This window comes from Anabrus simplex, chromosome 5, assembly GCF_040414725.1.
Source record: "Anabrus simplex isolate iqAnaSimp1 chromosome 5, ASM4041472v1, whole genome shotgun sequence".
NCBI lineage: Eukaryota > Metazoa > Arthropoda > Insecta > Orthoptera > Tettigoniidae > Anabrus > Anabrus simplex.
The window spans coordinates 259,760,092-259,775,469 of NC_090269.1; the positions used below are offsets into that span (position 1 = coordinate 259,760,092).

A 15,378-nucleotide genomic window follows, 5' to 3' on the forward strand; every position below is an offset into this window, starting at 1 on the left:
ACCGCGTCTCTTGCTCTCACTGTCAGCCGCCACAAGTCTTCGCGTAAACATCGTACGACATGTTTTCCAAAAGTAGGCAACACAACTAAGGAACAAAAATCGGAGATATATAATAATTTATTTTTCTTAGCTTACCTGTGTTGGAGTGGTGACGTGTTTATACTGGAAAATCGAGACAGTCAAATTTTAAAGAGGATGTTCGATTTTTGACGTTTTGGGAGAAGATTGATAAAAATATGGATATTATCGTTAGGTTACCGTAGTGTTCCCCCTTTTAAAACATATTTATTAACTGGTTACAATTGGAAGTGTATGTCAGTCTTCCACAATATGATATACTGAATTTGATGAAAATTAAACCCCAGAAGAAGTTGTTTACTTATGCCTGTTTGCGAATTAATTAAATAACATTACACTCGATAATAAACATTGTACTTTTCCACCAGACAGTAAATATTTGAGTTGTAATGGAGACGAGAAAATGTACTAATGTGATCAAGTGTTTCATCTCAGCAAAGAATGCTAGTAGAAACGTGCCCAATAAAACCGAAGTCTTACTCAGCGCTCCATGACTTTTCCTTCAGTCTGATATGAGGTGTTATTTAAATACTGATTTTGCTCAATTAATGAAAGTTTAACTAGGTATTGCATTTCTTCAGCGGTACAGAAGCAATTTGGTTTCGTTTACAGCCCGTGTGAAGTGCATTTTTTCCGTCATTTATGTAATTTGTAATGATAGCAGGATATTTTTGGACAAAATTTTAATTTCGGGATGTTATTCCGTATTTGTGCACATATTCGTATATTCATACCGTGAAAGGATGTCACTGATGGACCAGCTTTTAACTACAAACAGTACTAGTGTTAGTAGGGTGTTCAATGGTATTAACGTCCTTCCAGAGGAAGAGTGTGAACGTATTCAGAATAGTAATTCTACCTTGTGGTTGCTGTTGAATATAGAAAGTAACGCCACCAGTGGAGGACCTGTTCGATGTTTGGAACATGCTCCGCTACTGACGTATTCGTCTGCCGTCAGAGTAGTGGTGCTGGCTTCTTTGGCGGTGTTATCATTCATTGGTAACATCGCAACAATTGTGAGCATCAGGAAGAATCGTATTCGGAGGAGACTGTACCACCGCAGCCTGAATGCGGTCTACACCCTCATCTTCCACTTAGCCATCGCCGACCTGCTCGTCACCGTGTTCTGTATTGCGGGGGAAGCAGCTTGGAGTTATACGGTCGCGTGGGTGGCGGGGAATGCTATGTGTAAGGTGTTCAAGTTCCTACAGATGGTCAGCTTGTACTTATCCACCTTTATATTAGTGTTGATCGGTGTTGATAGATTTGTGGTGGTGCGCTATCCAATGCAGTCACTCAGCACAGCCAATCGACTCGACAAACTCATCGTGCTCGCATGGATCCTCAGTCTGGTGCTCAGCATACCCCAGGTAAGGTTCCTTCTCAAATTTATTTGTTGAATGTCACCAGCAGTACAAGTTCTGGACAAACTCTAAAATACATTTAAAGTAATATCATTTTAACCAATTATCATAATATGGTGTAAGTTCAGTATGCAGAGTAAATATATACAAAATATTTAATAATATATACATTTTCACATGTAAACGAGGGGTGCAGGCTCATATAAAATATGCTAATGCTGGTGTTGCCGACAGAAAATCAAACATGTCCCTTTGACATGCCTTTTTCTAGGATTCAGACTAAATATGTTCTATACAAGCACCATTAATTCACTGAGGAGAGGGAATTTTACCACACTTGCAAAGTCATTCAACACAGACTCTATGATTGCTTTTAGTACTCTTAAGGGCAGTGCATGCTTCTTTAGGGGTTCGAAACTAGGTACAGGGCTATTTCTCTTTAAATGGGATCAACATTGAGGGCTACTCCCCCTAGCGGGCAACAAATTTGTTTATATGTGTTAATTTAGCGAATCTCCTAGCTCTCTTTGCTCAATAGACGTTTCTATGAGGTGGTATGTTAATTGAATAATCAAAGTCTTATTTTGAGAATATCGGTTAATAACCGGGTATAGCTGGCGGAAAAGGTGGCATAAAACGAAATAAATTTACTGACGGTTCAGTACAGCTAACTCATTTGCAATTCACGCTATTTTGTTGGAAGGAAATGAGTATTCTGATGAAATAACCCTTACATCCACCTGTTTTTGACGCGACTAGCTATACAGTCCTCACACTGTTTTGTCATGCGTGATCCTTAGTATAGATTTTGTAAGGATTTCCTAAGGATTTGTAAAGAATAACGAATTTTATGCGTGTTAACAGAGTGAATCTACTGGCACTCTTTATCGATTGCGTGATGTGCTTCTATAGTGTGTATTGTAAAGAGTATTATTTACGACGTTAGAAATATCATGAAATATTTTTGAGGAGATAGCTGGCAGAATTGCATATAGCTAGTAAAAATGACTTTATATTGTGCAAAGTTGATGTACTTGTGATAGTAAGTGAGTTCGGTGACCAGGTAATGTTTTTCTTTTTACAATTTGTTTTTCCGTCATGGTCAGCACTATAATGGCATTCCAACTTCTTTATGCTTGGGAAAGGTACTAAATCGCTACAAATTAAACAACACCATTTGTATTTCACCATAAATATTCAGCATTCCATTCGTCGGGAAAATTGATAATTTTGGTTTCCTTTCTTACACTGGTGTCTACTGCTCAAACCATCAAAGATAAAATTCTCCTTCAGTGAATGGTTTACATATTTTAACTATCAAATTGGTCACTTTGAAGGGAGAAATTGCAGCGTTGTTAGAATGAGAGGTTTGGCAGATGCTGATGAGTTACTGTATTCTTAAATATTGAGTTTACGAATAACAACTCGAGTGGAAAATCAAGATCGTATTATGATCATAGCCGAATAAGTAGCTAACAATTTACGCACTATAGCACATTAGAATCAATTGTCACCAATAACGCAAACACAGCCACGCCAAAGAATTTAGATTACTGTTTGAGTGATTATTTAGTCATTCAAACTACTTGTTGTAGAAGGCAATAGTCACAAGACAGCAAAATATGATATTCTCACACTCACACGTATCCACACACCTATCGCACCAACGAGGAAGAAATTCCAAGCAAATGCTGGTATATTTTCTTTGTCGATTCCTTACTCCTACCAGGCATATGTGATTGATTAAAAACTGGCCGACGATCGACCAGCGATCGATGCATTGTACAGGGCTGAGATAATCCATACATCAACCGCGTTTCAGGCTGAAAGGCTGTATGGGATTGAGGGTCGAGTGAATTACGGGCACATAATGCATTAGATGGATTCAACATTTGTGAAAGTAATGAGAATTAATGTTAATATAAAGGGTAGCGTCACTACCTTCGACAGTGTCAGCCATTAACCTACAAATGGGGATGTGAAACTTTGCGTACCTAAATGATACGGTGGGCTCAAGACTGGCACCAATATAAAAATATTCATAAAATGTACATAATCTAAATGTATGTGAAAATACTAAAGAAACACTCACTGCGACACTCTCAGAAGTTATTACGTAGCCTTTTTGATAATATTATCTAATTTGATATGATTTGATATGATTAACAAAACTCAAGGAAGAATTGCAAGGTCCTAAAAAGATACTAATCTTCATATTTAAAGACACTCGTGATTACAAAATTTATAATGAGAAATCAATATTAAACCCTATCAGAGTTTAAAAATATAGAAATAAGAAACATTGCTTCGACATTTCTGCCTTTGCTGGCAGGACCTAGTGTTTACAATGCACTATGTCTTCTGGTATGGGCTAGAGCAATTTTGTTACTTTCATTGATCTGTCTCTGTCTTATCCTTGGCTTTGACAATATGAAAGTGACTGAGATATGAGTGATGCTTGTAATGCCATTCCTTCTGCAGCCAGTCCCTGCTATGAATGGTGTGAAAATATTGCTCATAGGATCGGTTGGTGCATGCATTTCAGTGGGCTTGGCAGACTGATATGTAATAGCAACTTCTGGCTCGGTGAGGAAAGCAACGGGAAACTACCTCACTCCTCATTTCCCTAGTACGCCTCTTCAGTGATGCCTAGGCCATATATGACAGCTGATGGCAGAGCTGTTGAGGATCCAACCAGCCTTAGGGCTGAAGACTGAACATTCATTTGATTTCGCAAGCTGTGAAAGTATTTCACAATAAGGTTTTCTGGACACCCGCAGAAAACTATGGAACAGCAGTTTTGACACACTGAATGGTTATAAGTGTCACATACAGTATTGATTCGTCGGATTCTGCTTTAGAACGTTGAGATTGAAACTCAGAATCATTATCTACCCATCTCTTGAACTGATTCCATCCTAAATATCATTTAGTATACCGTTCATAAAGTCTGTAAAATCGGGAACAGTGATAAGAACCTTTCATCGAGAGATGGAGGGCATACTAAAGCTGAACAGGAACATTTCAACTTCAATACTTGCAAAGTTATGAAGTTTATGGCACCAAATTCATACAAACACCTAAGAGAACTAAATTATACAGGGTGGCCCACTTAAACATTTCACCGCAGATATATCTGGGACAACAAGAGATATTGAAAAATGACTTTCACAGGCATGAAGGCAGGGAAGGGGCTAATGAAACTAAATAGTATGAGCCAGTCAAAAACGTAGGAAAATATTATTTTCAACATTAACTTACGTTTTTTCAAATGGACACTCTGTATTATTGCGTGCGCAATCGTTAACATGAAAAATTACATAAGTAATAGCGTTTGTTTCATCGCAATAGGTCAATTACATCCCGAGATATTGCAACGTGAATTTGACGCTTGAGATAAACGAAACGCGCAGCTGTTGCACATCCCGAGAGTCAAGCGCGAACCTCACGGTCCTCTTACTCGCGATATGATTGCCGTACTACGAAGCGACAGGCACTGCACTTAATGCTATTTGCACCGTTATCAAGAGGGATGAAAATAAGAGAAGGGTTTCCTGCCATAGCAAAAGGATATGTAAATAACGGTTTCTCTATTGCGTGTTTTATTTACCTACACAGTACATTGCAGTACTCTGTACTGTACTACTTCAGAATGTACATAATTCGTACAGCAAAGTTACTGTAACGAAATTCTCTTATTTTCATCCCTCTTGATAACAGTGCAAAATAGCATTAAGTACAGTGCCTGTCGCATCGTAGTACGGCAATCATATAGTGAGTAAGAGGACCGTGGGGTTCGCGCTGGAATCTCGGGATGTGCAACTGCTGAGCGTTTCGTTTATCTCAAGCGTCAACTTCACGTTGCAATATCTCGGGATGTAATTGACCTATTGCGATGAAACAAACGCCATTACTTACGTGATTTTTCATATTAACGACTGCTTAAGAAATAATACAGGATGTTCATTAAAAAAACGTAAGTTGATGTTGAAAATACTATTTTTCTACGTTTTAGACTGGCTTATAGTATTTACTTTAAATAGCCCCTTCTCTGCCTTCATGCCTGTGAAAGCCATTTTTCAATATCTCTTGATTTTCCAGATATATCTGCGGTGAAACGTTTAAGTGGGCCACCCTGTATTATAGTTACTAAAACGGTGAGGTGGGTTCAATAATGGCACCCGTATTATTTTGACACTGGGTAGAACGAAGACGAATAACGCTAGGGAACAGCCGCTTCAGGCAAGAGGTAGCCTTCGGCTGGGGGTAAAGTACAAGGTATAGCAGCAGTTAGAGATTAAAGCGAGGACTCTAGTAGAGGTGTACTCTCTAACTGGTCCCGTGAACTATCTCAACTCACAAATTGAGGGGTGATTGAGGCTGATTACAGTATTACAACCGAGTGTTGTCCACGGCACATAATTATCCAGATTTCTTTTCCAACATGCTTTTTAGATAAAAGTCATATTCACCTTGATGGCTACATCGCCCAACAAACAACTAGTTTATTTTAGGGTTTGAACTGTCTGATGTCGTTGTACACAAACTACTACACAGTGCGCAGGTTACCATTTACGGTACCGTGTCCGATGTAGCAGGCAGTGTACTGAGACCTCGTTATTACTCCTAATGTGAAAGACAAAATGCATGGTCAACAAAAGGTGAATAAGTTAATATGGGAAGGACAGCTGAATCAGAAAGCGATGGAATCTAAACGTGGTTCTGATAAAACCGGATGAGCTCTATAGAAAAACTAAAGTGATAGATGGCATAAATGATCATGAAGCTGTTTTTATTTTAGGTAAATATAAATGTGATAGAGAGGAATGTCGTAAAAGTAGGACTATTAGATAATACCATACGGCTGGTTGATAAGAGGGGCATGGGGAAATTGTTGAAAAGCAATTGTGATCAATAGAAAATTACATACATACATACATTATCATTATAGACTGTTATGCCTTTCAGCGTTCAGTCTGCAAGCCTCTGAGAATTTACTAAACGTCGCCAATAGAAAATTGTAAATAAAAATGTCCAAAGCATATTGGGCGGATTTAAAGCAATTGTTGAGGTGTGTGAAATAGATATGTACCTTTAAAAGTGGTAAGGGCCCATTATATTATGACAGAAATGAAGAGGTTAAGGAGGTGCAGATTAGAAAGAAATAGAGTTAGGAATGGTTGTGGGAGTAAGGAGAGAGGGAAGGAACTTAATGGGAAATTGAATTTAGCGAAAATATCAGTTAAAGATAGCATGATGGCAAACATAATTGGCAGCCATATTAATTTCAAGGAGCAATGGAAGGATATGTATAGATACTTTAAGGAAGAAGCAGGCTCCATGAATGACATTCCGGGAATTATTAATGAACAACGAGAATGTCTGTGTGAGGACTTACAGAAGGAAGAAATATCCAATCAGGAGTATGTAAAGGTGCTTAGATATAAGGATAATGTTCAGACAGTGAAAGCTAGAAAGGCACTAGGATTGGTAAGATTGCTGGGAATATATTAAAGGCTATAGGCTGGAGTATAATGTCATTTCGGAAATACATATTTGATTAGTGTTTGCAGGCAGGAGCAATACCAAATGAGTGGACAGTTGCAATAGTAGCCCCAGTGTACAAGGGAAAGAGCGACAAACATAAAACGGATAATTACAGGCCAGTCAGCTTGACATGTGTTGTTTGTAACCTATGAGAAAGCATTCTTCCTGATAATATAAGACACGTCCGCAAAATTCCTAACCAGTTTGATAGCAGGCGATTTAGGTTTAGGAAAGGTTATTCCAGTGAAGCTCAACTTGTAGGTTTCCAGCAACATATTGCAGATATTTTAGATTCCGGAGGTCAAATGGACCGTATCGCTATTGACCTATCCATGGCTTTTGATAGGGCAGATCACGGGAGATTATTGACAAAATGAGGGCTATTGGACTAGATAAAAGGGTTGTTGAGTGAGTGGCTACATTTCTAAAAATAGAACTCAGAGAATTATAATAGGTGAAGTGTTATCTGATCCTGTAACGATTAAGAGGGGGGCGTCCCACCGGGCAGTATTATTGGATCTTTATATTTTTTATATATAAATGATATGAGTAAACTACTGCAATCGCAGAGAAGGATATTTTAGGAAGTAAATAAGTTGCAGGTCCGCCTCTGTGGTGTAGTGGTTAGTGTGATTAGCTGCCACCCCCGGAGGCCCGGGTTCGATTCCCGGCTCTGCCACGAAATTTGAAAAGTGGTACGAGGGCTGGAACGGGGCCCACTTAGCCTCGGGAGGTCAACTGAGTAGAGGTGGGTTCGATTCCCACTTCAGCCATCCTGGAAGTGGTTTTCCGTGGTTTCCTACTTCTCCTTCAGGCAAATGCCGGATGGTACCTAACTTAAGGACACGGCCACTTCCTTCCCTCTTCCTTATGTATCCCTTCCAATCTTCCCATCCCCCCGCAAGGCCCCTGTTCAGCATAGCAGTTGAGGCCGCCTGGGCGATGTACTTGTCCTCCTTCCCATTTGTTTCCCCGACCCAAAGTCTGAAGCTCTAGGACACTGCCCTAGAGGCGGTAGAGGTGGGATCCCTCGCTGAGTCTGAGGGAAAAACCGAGCCTGGAGGGTAAACAGATTAAGAAGAAAGAAATGAGGTGCAGGATTGTGAGCAACTGAAGGGGAACCTAGAATATATTGTGTAAAGGACAGCGTATAGTGGTATGATAGTTAATGTGATATAAAGTCAAGTTGTAAGTTTCACCAAGAGTAAAATTCCTCTCAGTTTTAATTGCTATGTTGATGGGATAACAGTAATTCGTGGGGAACACTGTAAATACCTAGGTATTAACACAAGGAATTATCTTCATTGGGGTAATCATATTAACTACTAGTTAATGTACCCGTGCTTCGCTACGGGATCGTCAGAAAGAATGTCTTTGTGGTTTTCCTAACTGATGTCAACTTAGGTCATTAAAAAACGTCAGTAGGAATGTAGCGATTAAAAGCAATGCTATCATGTAAAATACTCGATCAAGTGAAAAAACCGCACATATTCTCACTTTTAACGAACGTTCTTACGGTGCCGATCTAATAGTCCAAAGTTCCAGTGCTGGAATGACCAGGCCGCAGACAGCCGTGAACACTCCTCTGCCATTATTTCATTAAATATGCACACTGCTCATTCCAATCAGTATCTCAGAGTAGGGATTGAATAGCTCGAATGCTATCATGAACCAGTTTGTTACGTACCAGTAGTATCAGAAAATTTATGAACCAGAGGAATGGCGTGCTAAAGAAGATAGTTGTCTAACTCCCCAGCTACTTCTCGCCAATATTCAGGCAGGCTGTTATACTCCGTACGACAGGGCGAGTTGGCCGTGCGGTTAGCGGCGCGCAGCTATGAGCTTGCATCCTGGAGGTAGTGGGTTCGAACCCCACTGTCAACAGCCCTGAAGATGGTTTTCCGTGGTCTCCAATTGTCACACCCGGAAAATGCTGGGGTCGTACCGTAATTAAGACCATGGCCGCTTCCTTCCCACTCCTAGCCCTTTCCTATCCCATCGTCGCCATAAGACCTATCTGTTTCAGTGCGACGTAAAGCAAATTTAAAAAATACTCGGTATACAGCAGTAATCCCACCTATCGGACATGAATGGTAACAGAGACACAAAGCACATCACAACAAACAATGGTAAATGTAATGTTATTGTTGATCAATGTTATGAACTTTCTCTATTGCAGGCCTTCACATTTAGCTTTCTTTCGACTCTGTGATATTAGGGCGTCTTACAATATTATTTATAGCGCAGACTGTAGTTCCTTATTCCCCGACTTTGCATACCGATTTTCATTAAATTCTATAAAGGGCCTACCCATTTTCTCGTGACTCGGCACTGATATGGACTTAGCAACAAAATATCAGATTCATGAAGATCTCTGTTTTCATAGCCGGTACGGCAAAAATGTATGAGTCATATATGATCGAAAATTTAATACTATATAACTTCACTTATGTAGTATTTGTCAATAGGACCACTAATAACAGAAGTATTAGAAAATTAAATTTTAGGCCTTCCTCTGAACTACCACTTCACTCATCGTAAATAAAAGTATTTATGGCCTTGATTGTAGCTACTAATTCTCCGACTTGGAATACCGATTTTCATTAAGATAGGACCACTAATGACATAAATATTTGAAAATAATTTTAAGCCTTCTCCCTAAACTACCATTTCTCTCAGCGTGAATATGATTATTTATGGCCTATATTGTAGCGACTTATTCCCGGACTTTACGTATCGATTTTCATTAAATTCTCTTCAGCCGTTTTCTGGTGATGCGTGTACAGACAGACAGACAGACAGACAGACAGACAGACAGACAGACAGACAGACAGACAGACAGACAGACAGACAGACAGACAGACAGACAGACAGACAGACAGACAGACAGACAGACAGACAGACATTACGGAAAATTAAAAACTCTATTTTCTTGTTACTATGGACACGACCGATACAGAAATACCATTCTTTTTAAAATCTGAGCAATGTACAGACAAAACTCTTATTATATATATATAGATTGTTAAGAAAGCTTACAGATCTCTTCAGATGGTTATGAGAGTATTTAGGGGTTGTAGTAAAGATGTAAAGGAGAGGGCGTATAAGTCTCTGGTAAGACGACAATTAGAGTGTATGGGACACGACGCCAGGATTACTTGATACGGGAACTGGAAAAGATGCAAAGGAAAGCAGCACGATTTGTTCCGGATGATTTCCAGCAAAGGAGTAGTGTTATGAACATGTTACAAACTTTGGGCTGGAAAGACTTGGGAGTAAGGAGACGAGCTGCTCGACTATGTGGTATGTTTCGAGCCGTCATTGGAGAGATGGCGTAGGGTGATATTAGTAGGCGAATAAGCTTAGGCGGAGCTTTTAAAGGATCATAATGTGAAGATAAAGTTGGCATTCAAGAGGATAAACTGGGACAAATATTCATTTATAGGACGAGGAGTAAGGGATTGGAATAAATTATCAAGGGAAATGGTCGATACATTTCCAAGTTCTTTGAAGACGTTTAAAAAACGTTAGGTAAACAACTGATAGGGAATCTGTCACTTGGGTGACATCCCTAAAGGCAGACCATTGATTGATTCGTGTGGGATTGGCGCCATTCGTGGTGCACCAGGAATGTTCCCCTCCAGTGACAATGGATGCAACAGGGTGGAGCTACAGCCCTCTCTGCGGGGGAGTCGCTTTTTGTATCGCATAATTTCTCGTAGAACTTCATTCCCGTTTTTTTTAATGCTATTTGTTCGGGGCGTCGACCTAGAAAGATCTTTTGCCCCTACCTTTTACCATATGTGAGGAACCTGCGTGTATTGTGTAAATAGCGGAAGTGTAAAGTGTTGAATGTTAGGAAAGGAGCGTTAAGGACGACACAAACACTCAGTCCCCAGGCCAGGGATATTAATTATTTACAATTAAAATCCCCTGACCCGGCCGGGAATCGAACCCCTACACCGCGGTGTCGGACACTCCATTCCCGTACTCTTCCTCGTCCCTGGAACTCACGGCCTCAGATGTCTACGTATTGGGCATGTTGAAAGAATAATTTTTCATGACAGATGACTCCCTTACTAATATTATTGAATTATGCCAGAAGAGTCCGCCTCCGTAGCGTAACGGTTAGTGTTATTAGCTGCTGTCCTCGGGGGCCTGGGTTCGATTCCCGGTATAGCCAGAAATTTAAGAATGGCAGGAGGGCTGGTATGTGGTTCAAATGGTACACGCAGCTCACCTCCAATGGGGGGTGTGCCTGAAAAGAGCTGCACCACCTCGGGATGAGGTCACGAGTTTACTTACTATGCCAGAATATAACGTAATTTTTGTGTCTTTACAGCAACTTTTGTGCATCCACATGTTTAACGATATTCGGAAACGTTATCAACAATGTGTGGGACGTAACTGTACAAATTTTGAACACATACTGTACCAAATCAATTAAATACCATTGCAGTGTTGTTTCCTTTGCCGCATATTGCATTTGAATACATTCACTAGTAAATGACTTTGTATAGCATGGCAACCTTGGCGTGCTCCTCTTTTGATACTTAACTTCTTTATTTAATTTAATTTCCGGGTTGAACCGTGTTGCACTTGTACGCGCGTCACGTACAGTTTGCCGACGTTTCGAATACATTGCAGTATTCTTTGTCAAGGCGACTGAAATACCCCTACTCGATCCGAGGTAATCAGTCTCCCAGGCAGAAATTACACTACTAGAGTGGCCTTGATCTTGGCCTTTTATATCCTAGCCTTTCTGGCTGACGTAAGCCCTGGCTGTCTCGTGAGAATTCTGGAAAGTATGTGTCACAGCCAGGTAGTGGAGGATTGCCCGCGCTGTTATGTAATGGGGTTGCAGAATTCTCACGAGACAGCCAGGGCTTACGTCAGCCAGAAAGGCTAGAATATAAAAGGCCAAGATCAAGGCCACTCTAGTAGTGTAATTTCTGCCTGGGAGACTGATTACCTCGGATCGAGTAGGGGTATTTCAGTCGCCTTGACAAAGAATACTGCAATGTATTCGAAACGTCGGCAAACTGTACGTGATGTGCGTACAAGTACAACACGGTTCAACCCGGAAATTAAATTAAATAATTCTTCACACCGTGGAAGCTTCACTTCTAACTTAACTTCTTTGTTCGTTTGTGGTTCGCTGGTTCCAGTAAAGATATCGAACCGTTTCTGCTGAAGAATCTCGATCATTCTTTTTATATTTGACCCTGTAGACTGCCTTCTCATAGTTAATGAAACATGCAAATACTTCTTTCCGTTATTTTTGGCATCTTTGAAGGAGAACATTGACACTGAGCAAAGACCCATTTGGTTGTCGTCCATGTCCATTTCGCACTTTGATCTTTTGCGTGCATGTATAATATGCAGCATTTGGCTCATCAGACTTATAAGAAGTAATCGTTACATTTTCTTGGGTGTGATTTCTTTAGTATGGAAGTTAATGTGATTGTAGCCAGTCACATGTGATTTCTCCTATGCTGGATATTGTTTAAAGAGCTTCGTAATCTGATCGATATTGGCTTCGATTATCAGTTTTAAAACTTCAGCTGCGATCTGATAAGGGCCTGGTGCTTTATTATTACGAGTTAAAGTTGGAGCATGAAGCAGTTCAAACTTAATTATTTCTGGACAATCAGCACTACTGAATTTCCTGTCTCGCCTCTATCACTCCCGAACTGTTGTTTAATGAATCTCTGCCTTGTGTTTTCTTTGACAAGTTGCTTTACGTTGCACCGACACAGATAGTTATTATGGCGACAATGGGATGGGAAACGGTTAGGTGTGGGAAGTAAGTGGCCGTGGCCTTGAATAAGGCACAGTCCCAGGATTTGCTTGGTATGAAAATGGGAAAACACGGAAAACCATCTTCAAGGTTACCGACAGTGGGGTTCGAACCCACTATCTTCCGAATACTGGGTACTGGCCGCACTTAACAGTCTCCCTTGTGTGCGCGATTTTCTACTCATCTAGAATTAGCCGTTAGTACTATCAAGAAGAGTGGCTGATGTTGGTTTTATGTATAAACTTGCTATCAGCTTGACCTTTTTGTGCAGTTTGCATTTATCATGTTTGTCACTTATCTCAGTCAGTTCTTTGCACATATCTGCCATCCGTTTTTCTGTAGCTATTTTGATTTTTTCCTCATTTGTGCTTTTATCTGCCGATAATCCTCTACAATGCATGTTGCAGGTCGTCTTTGTTCCATCAGCTTCAGTATCTCATCCGTCATCCGTTTCTTCCTCTTCTGTACCTCACTTGTCCTTAGATGTTTTCTACAAACACAGTGACGGCTCGTGCTGAATAATGTTGGTGGTTCTGCTCTGTGACGCCCAGTCCATTGCAGTAAGTGTAATAGACAAATCTAAATGTGTATTGCATATGGAAAGTGTCAGCTGAGCTCGTGTGAATCCGTCCTCCAACTCCGCGTAAACGCTTTACTCCATGTCCTATCAGTGTGAAGTTCTCGAAAATGTACCAAAATAATACAGGTAGACGTTCATCTCAAACATATGTATCATATGTATCATATGTATCGCTAGCCAGTAGGCGTGTAATAGCCCAACAAATGTATCTCTATAAGATGGTTAATGCATTAATTGACGATAATAGTTCGCTTCACGAGTTATGTTTTAATGTTAGAAAAGGAAATTTAAGATTTCGGCAATTGTTTATTACTCCAGTCTCCAAAACTGTATTTTTTAAGAACTCTCCGTTTATCAATATGTGTGAAACATACAATAACTTAGTTAATAAGTATCATATAGATCTTGACTTTGCTTATGAATATGACACATATGTAAATATATTAAAAGAATTTTTCTCGTCGAAGTGATTTGTTTATATGTATAATATTTACATGATTTTGTTACAATTTTTTGTTTGATTTATTAACAGGCTTCTGTATACGATATATTGTCTCATCCATTTCATACAGAGCATTATCATCTCATTTACATAGCGTTTTCACATTTTCTTCTTTTTGGTATTTCTATGTTCTTTGTTCAAATAATTTGTAAAAGCCACCTATAATTGGAGCGTGTCTCTGTTGGTGGCACATGTATTAAATAAATAAATAAATAAATAAATAAATAAATTTGTAAGACCCCGATTTCGAAACACATCGACAATATAAATAACTGACTTGTACAAAAAACAACAATTAAAAAGTTACAAAAATAAAGCCCCTCTTCCGCTTATCGAATTTTTTTGACCTATCGACACTTTCGTATTTATAAAGGTTCCGATACCTGAATACATCTTTGGCAGCCGATTTTCTTAATAGAGGGGAAACATTATCTAATGGCACTAGCGTTTCTGTTTTCATTTTCATGACTACCTGACTCGGAAGAATTCACTACCATTACGGAGAAACATAGTCATGATTACTGTTATATACTTGTAGGCCTAAGAACTTGCTCATTCGCTTTGTACGAGAGAATGTTTTCGGTCGTTGTATAGAATTTTGCTGAAGTCCTGGTCATTTACACCAAATACAGAAAAATGTACATACCCCCAATCATAAGGTACGTTGTTTGAAGAGTTAACATGGACAGTAAATTGATTTTGTGTTACTTAATCACAACCATCCCCTTTTATCACGCATTTCTCCAGTATTTAAACTATTTGGGCTTTCTTTCTAATGAACAGAAGCTTCACAACTATACTGTAGTATCTAAGAATGTTGACATGTAAGAATTTTAAACCATACCAATATCCACACAGTTTTATAAGTTCTCTATAAGTAGAGGCTTTGATAAGCTATACCATTATATTTCATTTGACAGCTTTCCCTGTCAACGATTCACAAACTTTCCAGTACGCGGACCCCGTGAAAAATGTTAGTCATGCATAAAACATTTCATTAATAACAGAATATAGCTGAATAAGTTTGCCTCTATGGCTAAATGGTTAGCCTTCTGGTTTTTGGTACAAGGGGTTCTGGGTTCCATTCCCGGCTGAATCGGGGATTTTAATCTTAATTGGTTAATTCCGATGGTTCCGGGGCTGGGCGTGTGTGTGTGTGTGTGTGTGTGTGTGTGTGTGTGTGTGTCGTTTCAAGCATTCATCACAGCCAATGTTCCACCCTCAGGAAGGCGCAGGTCGCCCGTAGGAGTCAACTCAAAAGAACTGCAACAAACCTCTCTGTAGGTTACATGCTGTTATTACCTGAACAAGAAAACATTGAATTAATCCCAGAATGACGTGTTTCGTGAGGAGCGAGAATGCGATATACCGTGAGGAACACAGTTCAAAGTGAGTTCAAGGCCCAGGCGCTCTCAACTGTAGAGACCACGGTTCACCTAGCTGAGTCTGGTATTATTTACATTGTGCCAGTCTCCGGAATTTCATATTTCCTACCTTGGTCAACTCT

At 39.8% G+C, this 15,378-nt stretch overlaps 1 protein-coding gene across 1 annotated transcript in view; it reads left to right on the plus strand.

Moving 5' to 3' along the window:
* The first annotated feature begins 821 nt into the window (after window positions 1-821).
* Window positions 822-15,378, plus strand: part of LOC136874483 (gonadotropin-releasing hormone receptor-like) — a 591,078-nt gene continuing 576,521 nt past the window's right edge. The window contains exon 1 of the mRNA XM_068227816.1: window positions 822-1,448. Within this exon, the coding sequence (XP_068083917.1) occupies window positions 822-1,448 (627 nt within the window). The remainder of the gene's footprint in view (window positions 1,449-15,378) is intronic.